The sequence below is a fragment of the Micropterus dolomieu genome, linkage group LG02, assembly GCF_021292245.1.
Source record: "Micropterus dolomieu isolate WLL.071019.BEF.003 ecotype Adirondacks linkage group LG02, ASM2129224v1, whole genome shotgun sequence".
In the NCBI taxonomy this organism is placed as follows: Eukaryota; Metazoa; Chordata; class Actinopteri; order Centrarchiformes; family Centrarchidae; genus Micropterus; species Micropterus dolomieu.
The window spans coordinates 15,456,678-15,474,702 of NC_060151.1; the positions used below are offsets into that span (position 1 = coordinate 15,456,678).

The following is an 18,025-nucleotide window of genomic DNA, read 5'->3' on the forward strand; positions in this document are numbered from 1 at the left end:
TTGATAGGGTGGAGTGGGACTATCTTTTCAAGACATTAGAAGCGTTTAATTTCGGCCCTAAATTCATTTCCTGGATCAGACTCCTATACACGCTCCCAGTGGCTGCGGTACGCACCAACAATAACTTATCCTCCTACTTTGAGCTGAGGCGGGGTACGAGGCAGGGGTGTCCTCTTTCGCCACTTTTGTTTGCCGTTGCACTTGAACCACTAGCATTAGCCCTGAAGCAGTGCCCCACCATTAAAGGGATACACTGGCCGGGTTCGGAGCATAAAGTGTCACTTTATGCGGATGACATGTTATTATTTATATCTGACCCCCTCTCAAGTCGTCCTGAATTATCGATTCTACTCATAAAGTTCGGAAGAATATCTGGTTATAAAGTTAACTTTCAGAAAAGTGAACTTGCCTATCTCTTCTGTAGACAGATCATATTTTGGGTCAATCCCTTTTAAATTTATTCCTAAAAAAATTTAATATTTAGGTATATGGGTCACACATAACCACAAGGATCTTTTTAAGGCTAATTATCATCCCCTCTTAAGCAACCTTAAACAAGACCTGGAGCGCTGGGACCCTCTGCCTCTCTCCTTAGGAGGGAGGATCAATACAATTAAGATGAATATTCTCCCTAAATTTTTATATTTATTTCAATGTCTTCCTATCTATCTAACAAAATCCTTTTTTTCCAAATTAAACAGTCAGATTTCATCCTCTATATGCCTCAGATAAAAATATATTACAGAGGCCCCGTGCAATGGGAGGTATGGCACTTCCAAATTTTATGAATTACCATTGGGCCGCTAATATAAGAGCACTGCTGTATTGGTTGAGAAACGATTACACGGATGTCAATAGTACTGAATGGATAGTGTTAGAGAGGGCATCCATTGGATCTACCTCTCCTGCAACTTTATTATGTTCCAAATTACCTTTCAAACAGCCTATTTCAGCCTTCACCACTAATCCAGTTGTTATCCATTCAATTAAAATCTGGAACCAGTTCAGAAGGACCTTTAATCTCACTGATCTCTCACTTGTTACAACATTGATAAAGAATCATATGTTTGTCCCATCAATGATGGATGAAGCTTTTAATGTTTGGGCAAGAAACGGAATAGGTACATTATCTGACCTATACATTGATAATAGGTTTGCCTCTTTTATACAACTGCAACAGAAATATGGTCTTCAGAAATCACATTTCTTCAGGTATTTACAGCTTAGAGGTTTTGTGGCTTCTAATTCTGACTGTTTCCCGTTGAGTCCTTCTGAAACTCTGCTTGAAACAATTTTAAAATGTAAAGTTGACATAAAACAGGTAATAGGCAGAATTTACACATTGCTCAATACACATAACATGAATAGTCTCGATAGCCTTAGAATCAAATGGGAAACAGACCTAGATGAAACGATTCCAGAAGAAATATGGCAAAAAATTATACAGCGAATCTACTCTTCCTCTATATACCTCAGACACGCTGTGGTTCAGTTTAAAATATATCCATTGGACCAAGGATAGATTGTCTAAGATTAAGATGGGTATTGACCCTACGTGTGATCGGTGTAGGCAGGCTCCTGCCACACTGCTGCACATGTTTTGGCTGTGCCCTAAGCTACACAATTTTTGGCAGTCCATCTTTGAGGCATTCTCTGGAATATGTGGGAGAACAATACACCCATCTCCTCTGATTTCACTGTTTGGCGTGGCTCTGGTGGATGCCACCTTTTCTGGGTGTCAATTGAGCATGATGGCCTTCTGCTCTTTGTTGGCTAGGAGGCTTATCCTGTTTAAATGGAAAGATGCTTTCCCCCCAACATATGGCCAATGGAGTCATGAGTTATGTTCACTTAGAAAAAATTAGATACACTGTAAGAGGGTCCACTTGAAAATTCTATGTCATTTGGGAGCCATTTATTTCCTTCGTAGATATGCTAACATATCTATGTAACCCAATTATGTGTGCATACCTTTTTCTCTCGTCGGTTGGTTTGTGCGTTTGTTATTACTTATTGATGTTGTCTCTTTCTTTTGTTTAACTACTTATTTTAATTATATATGTATGAATCTGCCGGGATGTATGGAATTTTTCTGGGGGTCCAGTACTTTTGGGTGGGGAGTACTGGGGTGGTTTGTTTGTATGGACAGGAACTAGATTTGACTATCTCATGTGTGAATTGTAATTGTTATATCTGAAAATAAAAGAGACCTTGATTAAAAAAACAAACAAAAAAAATGAATTCATTTGGCAGAAGAGACTGGATGCCTTGATAAGTGGAGATGCCCTCATTATTTTGAATCTATGTCATGCAAAGAAAAAAATATTCAGAATAACCTGTCAGCAGCAGCAAACTCAACAAAGCACTTTGTCAAAGCATTGAAACACAAAACACATCTGTCCATGTCCTGCTATGGAAAAAGGTAAGAACATCTGAGCTCTTGTGGAAACAGGTAAAAATTTTCAACCATCTGCACGGCAAAGGACACTAGACAACAGAGAGACTTGCATGACTTTCAGAAAGTAATGTGACTTTTTCTGAGTTGCTTCCAGTATGTGGAGTATCACAAACTCTGACTTCACGGTAAAAGTTAATCTAAAGTTGACGCAAATGTGACAGAGCTGCGTCATTGTTGATTCAGATGGGAAGTAGGCCTATTAACTAAATTTTTGGACTTTTTAAATTACTAAATCACTCAGACTGTCAAGGCTGCAACAGTCAAAGAGTCAACGTCAACCCTTTGTCATGCTTTGAGTGGAAATCTTTAATCTGTCATAAGCGATAAGTGATAACACCGTCAGTCTGTTGTGTGTGAGTGTGTGCATATCCAAGTGCGTTTTAGAGCTTTGTGTGGAAAAATTACAGAACAAACAAGAGCCAGCCAAATCTTTCAAGCCTAGCAGCCAAAAAGCATGCTTGTACCTATTTACTCTTTTAGTTGAGAATACAGCTTGAGAGAGGTGAGGTGTGAACACACACACAAACACACACACCCTTACAACACAAAATGCTTCCAACAGACCATGCAAAGTTTACCATTGCACAAAGCAGTGTGCCACAGAGGACGTAACAACATATGAGCTTAAATACAAGCTAAAGGAGAGACACCTGCAAAGTTGAACTGTATGTTGGCACAAAGGTGTGCATGTGTGTGTTTGTCTATGTGCAGAGTCTGTGGCTGTGCTCACCTGCTCAGTCTTGTCTGGGGCCACACACACACACACACACACACACAGCACATATCACAAATTGAACAGGTTTCATAAAACTCTCCCAGAATTATGATCCATTTCTTTTTTCCCCTCCAACAGGTTGTGTAATCTTCTGATGTCATATTTGCCATATGACACTGCTATGTACAACTGAGGTCATTATGTGCACATGAAAAGAATGAACCCAGTATTTTATGGAAAAAAACAACTGCTGCAAGTCATGTTGTGGAACAGAGTAAATGCATAGCTGTGTATTTACTATAGGGGTCAATTGATTGATGTTAATTACACTGCTCGGTGAAACTGTGTATGTGTGTGTGTGTGTGTGTGTGTGTGTGTGTGTGTGTGTGTGTGTAACATGACCGGTCAAGTGCATGGCTATGCCTGGACAAACATGTCAAATGATTAGTTTCAGCTGACATGTTTATTAGGTCTCAGATGACTAGAGAAGGTAAACAGAAGGCAAAGGGTGCAGCACTTTAACGTACTTGAAACACAAGAGCAATCACACACACACACACACACACGAACAAAGGTTTGCAAACAGATACACATACACGGGTGGAGTGATGTAAAAAACATACACTATGATGTATGCGCTGTCTCTTTCGCACACAACACTCTCTGAGATCTTTGCGTTTGCCAAAGGAGTTCACGACATGAGCAGGAGGGCAAAGGAGGTGAAGGATCTACCTCCACCCCACCCCTTTAACCCCTTTTTCTTCTTTTGCTTCCACCTTTCCCTTTAGGGTGTTTAGATTAAAACATTAATCAACTGTGTGGAAGAAATTGTGCAAGTGTAGCTGCAACTTGATTGAAGAGGTGTTTTTTTAAACCTAATAAATTATAAAAAAAATTTCCATCTGCCCTTGGTTACAAAGCCATTGTTACTAAACACTGTCCTCAAGCTCTGCCTGCCTTATACTGGCATGTTGAGGTGCGAGAGCAGATTTTGTTGACGTCTCTTCTGCATGTATAACATTAAATAAGTTTTTTTTGTTTTCAAATGAGATTTAAGATACAGTGAAATAAGATATACATTTTAAACGTTCTAATCCTGTGTTTATTGGTAAATTATCTCTTGTTATCTGCTAAATATATGTATATAGTACATAAACACACCTACACCTACCACACATTTAATGTTTTTAAATCAAAATCCCTTTCTTCCTTTCTTCTTTCTTCCTGTAAATTGTTAAAATATTTTGGATGAAGTAAACAGTCCTCCTCAGGACATTATATTTCTCCATAATGAGTTTTAAAGGAAATTTTAAAGGATGTGTTATAAATCTCTCTCATAAATATACCCCACAAACATATTTAGTGTCACTAAGAAGCCTAAAGACAAACCAGCTAAGGACAATTCTCATACATCAAAATTTTGGTTAAGTCAAAATCCCACCTTTCCCACCTCTGTGTCTCTGCTCACCCATCTGCTCCATTATGTTTTTATGGCCCTCATTACACATGTTAAGGGTATGCTGCAAACACAGCGTTTCACAACTCCGCCTGTGAAAGAGTGAGGAGCGGATGGACGGGTCGAGAGAAAAAAGAAAGCTAGCAAAACTGAATGGCAAGAAAGCCATTTGTCAAGATTGTTTTTACAGCCCAGATAAGGCCATTACCTGGATGCATTCCTAATGAGTAAGGACCACACCACACACATCTTGTCGAGGAAAGACATTGACCATGACCCTGAACTGCACTCCTCACAACTGAATGGCCGTTGTTTCGGCGACACCTTTTCCTACCTCTGCGCTTTCAGCACAAACCTATTCCTCACTCAACACACTCACTGAAAACCAATGCAGCTTTGCTACGCACACACCTATACACACACACCTCTCTTACTCTTCACAATGCAAACACAAGCCCGAATCATATCGTACAAAAGCCTTTTAAGCCAGGGCTAGACAGGATACCACGGCAGTCTATAAAACAATACTGGTGTGGCAGATAAGGATCAGCCTTCCTTCTTGCAAGGCTGTAAAAACCCACAGTCAGTTAAGTAGTCCATAGAGCTTTATGGGTTGAAACTCCCCCAGGAAACATGTAGTTACTGTATGTCATAGGTGAACAACTGAGTGTTTGAGCAGTTGTGTCTATGCTCTATGTCGCTTGTGTTTTTAAGAGTTTTAGCATCTGTGTGTTCACAGGGATTTCCATATTGGCATCCATCCATCATTCCATCTTCCATCCAACACTGAAGCAATGCGCATAGTAGCATGAGCAATGCATGCGCTTGTACATATTCATGTGTTTGAGAATTGGGTGTGTATGAAAACTCCAGCCTAACTGTGAAAAAGTACTGTATGTCATCATTATCTATGGGTTATGTTTATTGCTTATAACCAATCTCTTGCTGTACTGTTTCTGAACTATCATGTGTAATAAAACTGATCAAACTGAAACTGAAATTGAAGTGAGTTCGGCGAATGCAGATAATTTACCAATTAATAATTTATCATTTAACTCACATTTAGCAGACGCTTTTATCCAAAGCAACTAACAGACTATCCAAATAGGAAGCAATTTATGCTGAGCTAGCCGCTGGGTTCAGCACAAACTGTGTTGAACTTTGACCGTGGTGTGCACGCAAGTACGTCTTGTGAGGTGCTGTGCGTTGCACAGCAACAATCAACTTGGCATGGCACAAGCCATTGAATATGATGGGTTTCATAGCGCAGTATGTCTGAAAGGTTGTGATTTAGCTGAGTGACCTTTGGTTTCTCTGAGCGATACCAACCAGCCAGCAGAGGTAGTTGAGCGGAGCGCTCGAGAGAGGGCATGACTAATGCCTGGATGTATGTGAGGGCGGTTCCACTGTACCTATAGCACTGTCTTAAATATGATGCGAACTACTACAGGGAGCCAGTGGCGATCATAGATGAGGGGGGTCCCATGCGAGAACTTTGGTAGATTGAACACGAGGCGTGCTACAGCATTCTGTATACGTTGCAGAGGAATGGAGTCCAGTCAGAAGCGAGTTGCAGTAAGAAGGGAGATGATAAGCACTTGGACCAAGAGCTGTGCTGATTCCCTTGTGAGGAAGGGCTGAATACTGCAGATGTTGTAGAGAGCAATTCTGCAGGATCGCTAAAGAGTGGTTGCTTTGGACAACAAGCAAGCCTCACATGCCGCTAACATGCATTATCTTGCTAATTCAGGAGTGCAATCTCCACTCTGATACGCTCTCTGAACAGATATGAATCACTAACATTTAAAGTGATTGCAAGTTGCAATAAGATATTTATTCATGTCACAACAGGATAAGGTTGCTCTTGCCAAACAGTGGAGTTGCAGTTTCTTGTATGGACACTAATATCTTCTTACAGACTTTTCCCTTCAAGATTAGTGGTAAAATCTTTCTAATTAAGAAAAATCATATGGTCACTAATTTCAATGAATACAGGTATTTGAAATGTGTGCCTGTGCATGCACGTTATCGTTGTAACACCCACATCTACATGTTTCACCACACATCAGAACCACTCAGAGCCTGCCATTATCTTTTTACAGGCTCTCTCCTGGCCTCAGGCCTACAGTACAGGCAGTCTGTTGTATCAGTTGACACCCCCAGCAGCAGCAGCGGCAGCCAGCATCACAGAGCTGCATTCTTGGCTGCAGATAATAAACACAGAGCGGAGTGGACACTTCAGAGCAGGCTCCACACGGCTGAGAGGGGAGGACCAAACACAGCAGAGACAAGACATAGACTGCAGGTCTCCTGCAATCAGGGGAACTCCACATTCCAGAGGATATCAATGACACTGTGTTGCAAACAGGAGTATAGTGTAGTACAATGTGGTGGAGAAATGGATAAGTTTAACATAGTTTTGTGATTAACAGCCTACTTACCTCTAAAGAAATACAGATCGACTGTCCACTAAGCCACATACCATTTGTTACTGTTGCTACACCTGTCAAATGTCATATTATAAATTTTACAATGACGACAGAGATTTACCACTTAAAATTCCTGGTATTTTTTAAAATTTGTGGTGGACAAAGGCAGGCTCATTTCTAGCTGGCGATCAATGTCATTAACAGCTTTAGATAGCAAGCCATTTAAGCTAACATTAGCTCTATGGTTGAAAACTTTGTCTGATTGTCAGAATTCACAGCTGACTCGTTTTAAAGGGCATTGTAAAGAGGTTTAAAATATGTAGTTGATGGCACCACCTTCCAAAGTAGTATTGCTCTTACTACATCTCTACGCACATCATTTTAACACGTGGAGAAATCCAAATTGATAGACTCGCCATGCCTAGTTATGGTTGTTAAGCTATGGTCAGGGTCACCCCAGGGCCCTATGAGCATGTGTCTCTTAAATTAACATTGTAAGAGATTGGTATGGACTAAGGAGTATAACACCAGTAAGCTGTACAAGCAGTAGGTGGGTGATTTCAACATACATTGAACATTTGACCCAAGGGAAAAAACATTTGGGAACACGAAACCCTGTAAAGGTCCTCTGATTGTGCCTGGGAACATAGATATGTTCCCCTTTGATTAGGGTTTAGCAAATGGTCAATTAGTAAAACTTCAAAACCAGTAGTGAAGGTGAACATTTTGTTCGTTACAGCTTGATTTTACTGAAAATACACCATCAATTCAAAACATTTGAAATCCACATTTTGGTGTTTTCATTGCCAGTCTGATATTACACCTCCAAAAACACTTGAACTGATGTGTTCTCCATCCTCACACTTTCCTTTCTGGCTTCTGAAGCTTTTTTAAAAGATTTGTCCCAAAGTCAAACCTGTAGCTCCACGTGTTTCAATACCTTATTCGTCCATTATTCACAGGCTTCTAGGAAGCCAAATTGAGGGTTAGACTGTCCTCGGCATGCTCTGCTAGATGACAGGGCAAATATGTCTCAACACAGTTTATAGCTTGACTTTCAAGTTACCATCTAACAATTGCTAGGCTCAGAATCAAAGCCTCGCTGACTCTTCAGTATAAACAGGCTGAAAGCCATAATGCAGCGCAGAGTGAGGCATTTGTCACACAGGTAGTGGAATTAGGTGTGTATGTGTGTGTTTTGAGTAGGACATAAAAGCACATACCAGGAGGAGTACTTGGAAAATAATGACTCTGTGTGTGTGTGTGTGTGTGTGTGTGTGTGTGTGTGTGTGTGTGTGTGTTGGAGTGGGCTGTTATTTATACAGGTTACTCATTGATCCAGATGACTTGAGGGAGTGGTGTACAAGGCAGGGATCGGCTCCACTAGCAGGGTTCAACTGCTAGGGGTTACATGAGTGAACACAGGCGCACGCACACACACACACACTCTTATTCATATATAAAACCCCCACAAAAAATGAATATACACACATTTCTATACATACGGTCTTAAACTCATAGAGTTCAGATGTTCCAGATAGGCAATCTGCTTGTGTGTGTGTGTGAAAGGAATTTGCGTACAAAACATACACATGCTGACACACATGCCGACCTTCCTCTCTGAAAGTCACCCCTCCACATCTCTGATGCTTGTTTAAACAGCCCTACACGTTAGAGAGGAGGGCCTTTCACAACACACACACACACTTTGTTATTAGACTATTTTCCCGAGTGGAGATCTAACAAAGAATGTGACAGCTCCGCACACGTCGCACGGCAGAGGGAGAACACACACACACAGACACACACAGGAAGAGGAGAGGCAGCATGACCCAACATGTGCTTGGCTCGGATGGAAAACCGTCGGATGCTCCATCTCCCAAAGACTCTGGGAAGAGGAGCCGGGAAAGGCATTCCGTGGGATAGGGTTGTGTACACTGGACTGAGCTGGAGCTTGGGGGGGTCAGAAGTAGATGGACTTGATTGTTAGCAGTGCTGGAAAGAAAGGGGGAACAGGGAGATGATAAAGAAAGCGTTGAAGGAGAAGAGAGACGAAGAAATGAGGGAAGAAAGAGATAGCAGTGATGGCTTGTTTGATGGTGACATGGCAGCCCTACTGGTTGGTGAGGGTATCCTTCAAACGAACAGGCTGGCTGGCAGCAAACATCTCTCTGCTGAGGTGTCTGAGCAAGGAGCAAGACGGTAACATTAGACTTTCCCTGCACAATCAATCTAATCACAATATAGTCTTACAGAGATCTTTGATAAGCTGCTGGCTGTCTGACACCCCAGTTACGATAACCTCCTGCTTTACTATTTCGCAATAACCACAATCAAATCCAGCCAGTCCTATAGTAAACTGAACCAATAGGCATGTAGATGCAGATGCATAAATCAAGTCATTCTTCAGGGTATTAGTGTGGGAGGAGTCAAGTGACTACACACTGTCAATCAAAACAGATTAACAAGCTAAACATCTCCCGATTAGAGTAAACTGTATACTTAAACTAACTATAAATGATTCCTGCACAACCGGTGTGCACTCCATGTTTTCAACCAGCAGAAGCATGCAGGCAACATTTTACTTCCCTGTTAGTTATCTTCTTCAGAGCATAAAACTCTTTAATTTTTGCCACAAGAATGAGCCCAGCGTCTCTGTGTCACCTCTCTGTCATGATGTCATGTGTAGGGCTGCAGTCAGACATCATCTGGCCTTTGGACTCTAAATGTTTTACTACCACACCCACAGATCCTTGTGTGGGCCCTTTCTTTGCAAAGGGGGAATTCAAAAGAAGAATATGAAATATTCACTATGTGGGAAGGAGCAGGGATGCCAAACATATTCATGGTTAATGCTGTTAAACATTTACCTGAAATGATCCTTTCTTCCTCTCTGTTTCCAGCTCTCAGTCACACGCATGCGCGCGCACATACACACACACACACGCCAGTGCTTTACAAGGTGGAGCGTTTTCCTTTAATTTGTCTACAGCTACAGCCTGATGATATCTTATAAGAAAACGCACCTTTAACCATTGTCCCGTTATCACAAAGCTGCAGCTTACCTGGATATGAAGATTTCCTCATGATTGCAGATGTTTCCTGTCTTAGTCCTTGAGTGGAATTAGCCTATTATTTGCGAATATTAACAGTTGATGAGTCTCTCCGGGTTCTCAGTGTGTGTCAAAAGCACGCTTACATCCGTAACCTTTCCCGGTTGTTGCTTTTTGTGCGCTCCCCCCTCTCTCTCTCTCCCTCTGTGCCTCTCTTTCCACTGCCACTCCTTGACGGTCAGCTTTCTAAACGCACCTGGGCGCAGGTAAATTCACTTCTTATTGAACTTACTGGACGTATTCCTGTCTTAATTCCCACAGTGAACCACTTGGGGAGACAGTCTGTTGAGAATGGATACAATCACACCTGCGCTCCTGACTCACGCCCAGTCCAGGAGCGGGAGTGGTTTAGCCTATACTGTACAGTAACTGGAGGCTCAGAGTAGGAATACAGGCATGTTTAAATAATATTTGCTTTATACTTGTGTTGTGCTGAAGAGGACTATCACAGGCAAATGAATGAATTGCAGCTTTTACTTTCAGTAATCCTGAAAGTACACCTGAAATGCTCGGGTCTGCTGTGTTGCGCAACATTTAAAGCGGTAATTCGCGCACTTGAACGATATCATCCTTAAAAAGAAACCAATAGAAAATTTGTATATAGGGAATCCCTGTCTTTGTATATTAAGAGAGATGTATAAAGCTGTATAATGTACAAAGAAGCATGTGCTATCACCCACACACCACATGTGTGTGTGGCTTGTGTGTGGGGTTGGGGGGGGGGCAATTTGTTAGTAGTAGTTTGTAGCTGGTGAATTGTTGAGTTAGCCCACATCTAATCAAATGTTCAGCTGTGCCCACAGCCTTTAACCTTTTGAAATTCCACATGTCAAACTGTGGCAACCTGTTTCATATTCATAAGACCTGGATTCACATCCTGCCAAAGAGCTGCAATTCTGATCTGTAGGGACCTCTTGTGGTTTCTGCTTGCTGTAGTCCTCTTCCTCTCAGCACTGATCTCCACTCAGTGCTCAACAGCTCAACAACAGTGTTCTCAAAGCAGATACATCATCCATTAGCTCTGATGAGTTATTCATTCAGGCAGAAGGACTCAAATAAATGACACAGTAATAATTGATATAAAGTTCATGGGATGTTCAGGTGTGTCCTTCAAGATAATTCAGAGAGCTAACGCCCAATCTTTCCTTTGGGTCTCATGAGTGGGAATAAAAGTATGCAAGCGTTCACATTTAACTTACTGAGTTGATTGGCCAGTGCTTTCCCTCACGTTAAAACGTGAACAACCAACTATGTAAGTGCATCACTTACTGGAACTGATTTGAGTTTTCAAACAGGAAAAACACCATGGCAGTTCTCTGATTAAACAATTTCACCAAAATACCCTTTGAAATCATTCTCTTAAAAATATATGTTTGTCAGTAGCTCCTTTGTTGATGTTTTACACAGTGTTGATACTGACATTTTAAAGAAACACATCAGCGCATCTGTGATTGTTTTGCTCTCTATAGACACGTATTTAGCACCTTAAAGCAAAACTGTGTAATTTTTGTGGAACATCTGTTGCCCACAAGAGATGATTAAGGGAAAATCTTAAACATACTCAGAAGTGTCAGTTGTACATAAATATTTACCTAAAGCTTGGTAACATGAGCCACCCTACTGGTGATTCTTGAACAAGTAAGGCTGTAGCAGCAAAATCCCTGAGTGTGTTGAATCAAGCGAGGGTGGGTTTAAAAGTTTAGGACTTTCATTTATAAGAGGAAGTGTCTCTTCTTTTAAAAGTCACATAGTCTCGCTTTAAAATGTGGGTTTGCGAGGAAGTGGCACAAAAAAAGTTGAGTGAGTCATCTGTTTTCAGAAACCAGATGAGTGTTGTGCATCAACAAGAGATGGATCGAGTGTTTGTCACTGTGAAAGGTTGATGCAGCTCTGTTATGCTGAAGATTGGCTGCTTTATGCCACTGAATCCCTCTGAGGATGAAAGAATGAAGCCATTTTCAGTGATCACATTCTTGTTGCAGAGTTTCTATCCTAAGCCTCTAACTAAAGGATTTAAGCACTGAATGGGATAAGCATCAAACAAGTAACATGGTAAAGAAAACATGTACCTGAAGAAGAAAATTAGAAAAATATCGGGCCACCTTTAAAATGTCTTTAATCCAAAGCGTAGGTAACTGCAGTGAAAAGAACATGTTAGTCAGTTTCCTTTGCGTTCGTTAAGTCTCCAAATGTGGGATGCCCTGGATCACAACATCAGGAGACATTCATCTCTGCTTGCCAGCAGCAACGGGAAACCTCATCAGGCCCATCTGCAGGAACAGGATAATATCCTATAACTGAGGTTCAGTGTCTCTGTTTTCCAGATGTATCAGACAGTGGGGGCTGCAACATAACTGTAGGACTCCAGAGGCTCCATCTCATAATGCAGGATCACTATTATGTTATTATTTTATCTAAGTATTGCTTTGTAAAAAAACAGAAATGCACAATATTGTATATGTGAATAAATACATTTAGCCACATCTTTAACTGCCATATTGCACATAGTCTCTATTTTTCTTTTATAACTTGCATATTTTATCAATTTCATATTTTTATATTTATATAAGAATATGTCTATATACTACGTCACCAAAGCAAATTTGTTGTTTGTGTAAAAACTACTTGGCAATAACGCTGATTCTGATTCGGAGATTTAGTGTTGATGAAGCCACAGATATTATGGTTGTAACCCAGCTGCTGACACTGAAAACGATTTCTTTGAAAGATAGATGGAATGATCAGGTAGGTTACACGCAGAGCCTGCTGTACGTAACGTGCTGAAGAAGAAATGATCAAGCTCTTACTGTACATTGCCTTCGACCTTTGCATTTGGCCATAAACACATCCTGCTGCTCACATCTAATCTAGGCCACTCACCGCACAGGCTCTAACCAGAAACATCTTCTGGTACAAGAGAGTGTACTGTACTGAGAGCTCTCACACTTTTAAACATTATATGACTTGTGTGGAAAACACTAATCAGAGACAGTTTGAAACCAAACACTTTGGATCAAAAACCTGTTTTCACCCAACACCTACCTACATCTCTAAAAGCCCTTAGTGAATGTCACAGTTTCCGTTCTTCTGTAACAACTCAGAAAACATGAGAAGGGGGTGATGTAGCCACATTTCAAGAACCGTTTTATTACTTTACTCTTGATAAACAGCACCTGTGTGCATGTGGATGATCAAAACTGATACCAAAAATAGATACTGTACATTAGGCTTCAGCGTATGAAAGGCATTTCCTCTGGTTTTTGTAAACACATGCTACAGCACCTATTGGCTGTGTAAAACTCTGGCAGATGATTATCTGAGTGTTTTACAATATTTGTGTACCTCAGGTTCTGATGTACCATATCTTTCAGTGTTTCCTGTTACAAGTTATGACAAGCATGGAAACTGCTGCAATTGCATAATCAGGAGTTGCCTACACTTGCCTAAAACTTTGTCTGAATTAATACTAATGGGTGGAAAAATGGGACGTTTGAGTTTTAAAAACCCCCACAACGATCACTGTGACATCAAGGTGTATATGTTCTTGGCTTCTTGCTATAAATGTGCTTACACTGTTTTTCTTGTAAGAAGGGGTCTTAGTTTCCGTTTGTGTGCTACCACTCACCTCAAAGCACAGTTTCCATGTCTCGCTTGAGTTTTACAAGTTGTTCAAAGTGGCCCCCCTCAAAACACACACACACAAACCAACTTCAGAAACTCACCTCTTGACACTTACCCCAAATATGTGTGTAAACATACATTTCACACCTAAATGGTTTGGCTGCTGCTTGGTGAAGGAAATAAAAAGTCACAGTTTGTGACCACATAGACGCGACACCCAAGTAAACAGTCTCCTGTCTTGCGTGCGGCATTTTTAATGTTGACTCACACAGCATCTCTCGACACTGAGTTTGGATGAACTGTTTGATTTACTGTGTTTGACGATGCAGTGTTTGTATTAGTGAACAGGTGCGGTAAGCTCAACATGACACTGGTAATAAATCAGTTTACTGTTGTTCGAAAGGTTGTTTCTTTTTGTGTGGTTCACATTAACTGAGATAAAATATATTTTTTTTTACAAATACAGTATAGATTCTCTAATAATTAGAAACAATTGACTGGATTCTCCTGCATTACAATAAAATAATAATCTATCAGTCGTCACTTCAAAAAACCACAGTGACAAATGGATTGATTTGATGTGGGCTATTGGTGGCTGACGGTGTGCGAGAATTCTAACCACAGACTAGTTGGCTAATAAATATGAAAATAGTATAAATTGTTATTTGTATAGCTTGTCTATTGCTCTGATGCTATCTCTTTTACAGTAAGTCAATTCAAGTACAAGTTCAAAGAAAGACTCAGTGATGTCACTGACTCATGTATTCACCTGTTCACGTTTTTGGTCATCCTCTACCCCCATACTGTTTAATATATAGGTCACACAGACTTTCTGACTTTTTGCCCTAACTTTTCTCCTTTAGTTAACAGCATAAAGTCAGACTTTAACTTTTGGGAAATATTACAAAAGAAAAAATTTCTGGTTAAACTGTTTTTCGTTTTCCTTTAGTTGGACTTGAACGGATTTTTTTTATTGTGTCACATCATGGCTTGGTGGTGGTGCCAGAAAAGAGTGCACATCCCGGCATTCTGAAAAGAAAAGAAGTAACAAATGAAGATATTTCATCATCCTAAAGAAAAAAGTTAAACAAAAAGTTAATAATTTCAGACATGGCTACAAATCCCACAAATGTTTTGTTTTATTTATGTAGACATCAAATTGCAGTCTTTATTAAAACTCAGTATCTTTTATTGCATTCAAATGAACACTGCCTTTAGTAATATAAAAAAAAATCTTCAAAAAGTGTATTAACTTTATATAAAACTGTAAGAAATAACATTAAAGAAAACATATTTACATAAAAAAATTGATATCACGATCACATGTCAGTTCTTTTTTTGCCACAGAAACAAACTATGACTATTTTCAAATGCAGTTCTGTATTTTCATACATCCTGCCGAAACCGTTGAATGGCAATGTAGGTGTTCCAATGTCATTACTTATAGAAATTCATGGACCCTATTGTCTTAACTGTCTTTCACTGACACACAGTCAATCATGTGCAAGGCCTTGAAGAGACGTCTTGAGTCTCTGAGTATGTGGGAGGAGGACGTGGTGAGTTGCTACATAGCTTCACTTGAATCGCCTGCACCACAGGGGTGCAGAGATGGAGTTTCAGGTTGCTCGCTTGCAGGCTGACGTCTTCATCGTCTCAGTGTTCCACGCATGTCCTCATAAACATCATTGGTGGCGACGTGCCTCGGTTTCACTGAGTTGCACCGAGTCTTGACCTGGCAACAACAGATATTGATGTCAACATGTTGGGTTTAGGGCTGGTATACAATTAGAAATAGGATTGTGATTATACATCTGTTTTGCACCTTCTTTTTACTGAGGCTTCAGTGAGTTATAGAAAAATACAATCAAATAAACATACACAGGTACCAAACAAAGCAAACATACGCTAAAACACATGGGTACCTTGAGGATGGTCCATGTGAGAAGGAAGATCATGATGCCAAGCAGCACAGCTGTAGAGATCACAACAGCCACCAGAACCATATTCTTTTTTGACGGCTCACACTGCTGCGATGTGTCTGTATTAACTGATAAAAAACAAATAAACACAAACATAAATGTGTTCATCATCAGAGACTCAGACTGTAAAGCTTTTATGTTTTCATTAATTTTTCTGATAATGTATTGTTTTGGAGAATTACAAATGTTCCGTTTAGGTAAATTAAGTATCAGACACTCAGTAGTCGTATTTGAAATCCGTGCCTTTACTTCCTGGACTGAACACATATAGTCTGTTAATGCTTGAATTAGTTTGTACCTTTGAATTAGTTACATCAGCAGCCTGCTGTTACAATGTGTTGTTGTAATGCACATGTAGGCCTTCTATATACTTGCTGGATCAATCATTGTTAAATTGGCACTCAGAATAAAACTTTGTCCAATGGGATGAGTTGAATTGTAAGAAGTCAAGGTTCTGTGTGATAACATACCTTGATGTCGCTCATCTGTCACCACCAGCAGCACGGATCCATTGCCTTCTGTGGTTACGAGTGCAGCAGTCCCCTGGTCAAACCTTTTGTATTTGCACCAGTATGGTCCCGTGTCGTCAGAGGTCAAGTTTTTGATGAGAATGTCCATGTTGGGGAATACTCCATTTAACTGAAGTCTACCCTGGAATTTTGTGGCAGTGATATTTTTGCCTGAGTCACCATCTATGTGCAAAACCTCATTTTTCTGACTGAGCCCTTTCTTCAAAATCAGGACCTCTTGGTTCGATTGGGACTTAGGTAATCTGCACTGGATAGTGACAGCTCCTCCAGTATCTCTCCATACGACTCCATTGCTCTCTACATAGATGGACACAAAAGCTTGCACAGTTATTAATTTTCATCTGACTTTACATTTGAATTCACCCTGCCTTACATTATTTACTACAAAATACATGCCATTCTTTGGCGTTGTACATGTAATCAATTCTTACCTGGGTCACTCAGGGCTGTGCAGGAGAGACAAAGGATGGTTATGAGCTTTACCCAGACAGCAGACATGCTGACAGTGACTGTCACACAAGGTGCACTTCTAACTCTTCAGTCGGAAATGTGTTTGTGTTTTAACCCACATAACCCAATGCGATTACTACACGTGACCTAGAATAGGGGTGTCTGATGTGGGGGAGAGCAGGTGAAAGCAGACATCTTAAATACACTTTAGTGGGAGATTGACAGACTTTAAAAAACAACTTTTCTCTGAAGTTAAACCATTCATTGGTGAATATAAACACTGGACTTTTTTTATACTTCACTAATGCAATACGCAAGATTTTATCATCGCTGATATGTTTTGAGAGGTTGCACAAGCACAACTGCAGTGTTTAACGTGCTCCTGTTTTGCACCGACAATGCTTGTTAGTGGCAGAAAAACAAAGATGTCTGAGGATAACCAGAGTGCTTGAAAACCCAAGTAGATAAGATCCAGTTCTACAGATTGTTTTTGTGGTCTTATTTCTAATAATTTTACTCTTATAAAGAACTTTGTGACCTTGCTCTGTGAAAAATGCTATATTAAATAAAATCACGGTAAAAAGAGTATATATTATTTTTATCTTTAGAATGGCAGTGTATTGATAAACATGACAAATAGGAAAAAGAAAAGAAAGATGAGTATATTCTGAGTAGATACACTTATATACAGAGAGCAATCATATTGTCAGCCAATGTCATGTTTCAGCTATGAGAGGAGAAACCACTTCAGTGGCTCAGTATCACCAACTATGACATAAAACAACACTCACTTATATAAAATAAACTTAAAGGGAAGGTGAGAGACAGATGCGCAGTCATACCAGATTTGAAACAGCTTTGTGAATTCATCATTACATACATTTATTACAGGACGACACATTTTTTTAAACTTAGGCATCACCTGTTACCTAGTCGACTCACGGCTGTGCAGGTGAGACAAAGGATGGTTATGAGAGTTAACCAGACAGTAGACATGGTGACGGTGACAATTATACAAGTTTTACATGAAATAGAAATCAGGAAGTCTGGTTTTGCTTAGGCAGCAGGAGTCTAGACCAAAAGGCTACAAACAACAACATGTGACCCTTAGGTGTGTGAAATCTAAATTTTAAGATCCAGACAGACAGTTTATATACAGTACATTGCAACGTGAGATAGGCAGCTCTAATCTGAACTACTGACTGCAATAATAATATAAACGCATAGCATTAAATGTAAGTCTCAAAAACAGTTTTTCTCAGCGGTCACAGAAC

General features: G+C 40.2%; 1 protein-coding gene across 1 annotated transcript; it reads right to left on the reverse strand.

The window, feature by feature from the left end:
* Positions 1-14,938: 14,938 nt before the first annotated feature.
* Positions 14,939-16,856, reverse strand: LOC123963657. The gene is made up of 4 exons (XM_046040662.1): positions 16,733-16,856; positions 16,242-16,598; positions 15,715-15,839; positions 14,939-15,524 (listed from the first exon to the last, which is right to left on the reverse strand). The coding sequence occupies exons 1-4, from the start codon at positions 16,797-16,799 to the stop codon at positions 15,438-15,440; spliced, it is 636 nt and encodes a 211-aa protein (XP_045896618.1). The 5' UTR covers positions 16,800-16,856; the 3' UTR covers positions 14,939-15,437.
* Between the last annotated feature and the right edge of the window lie 1,169 nt (positions 16,857-18,025).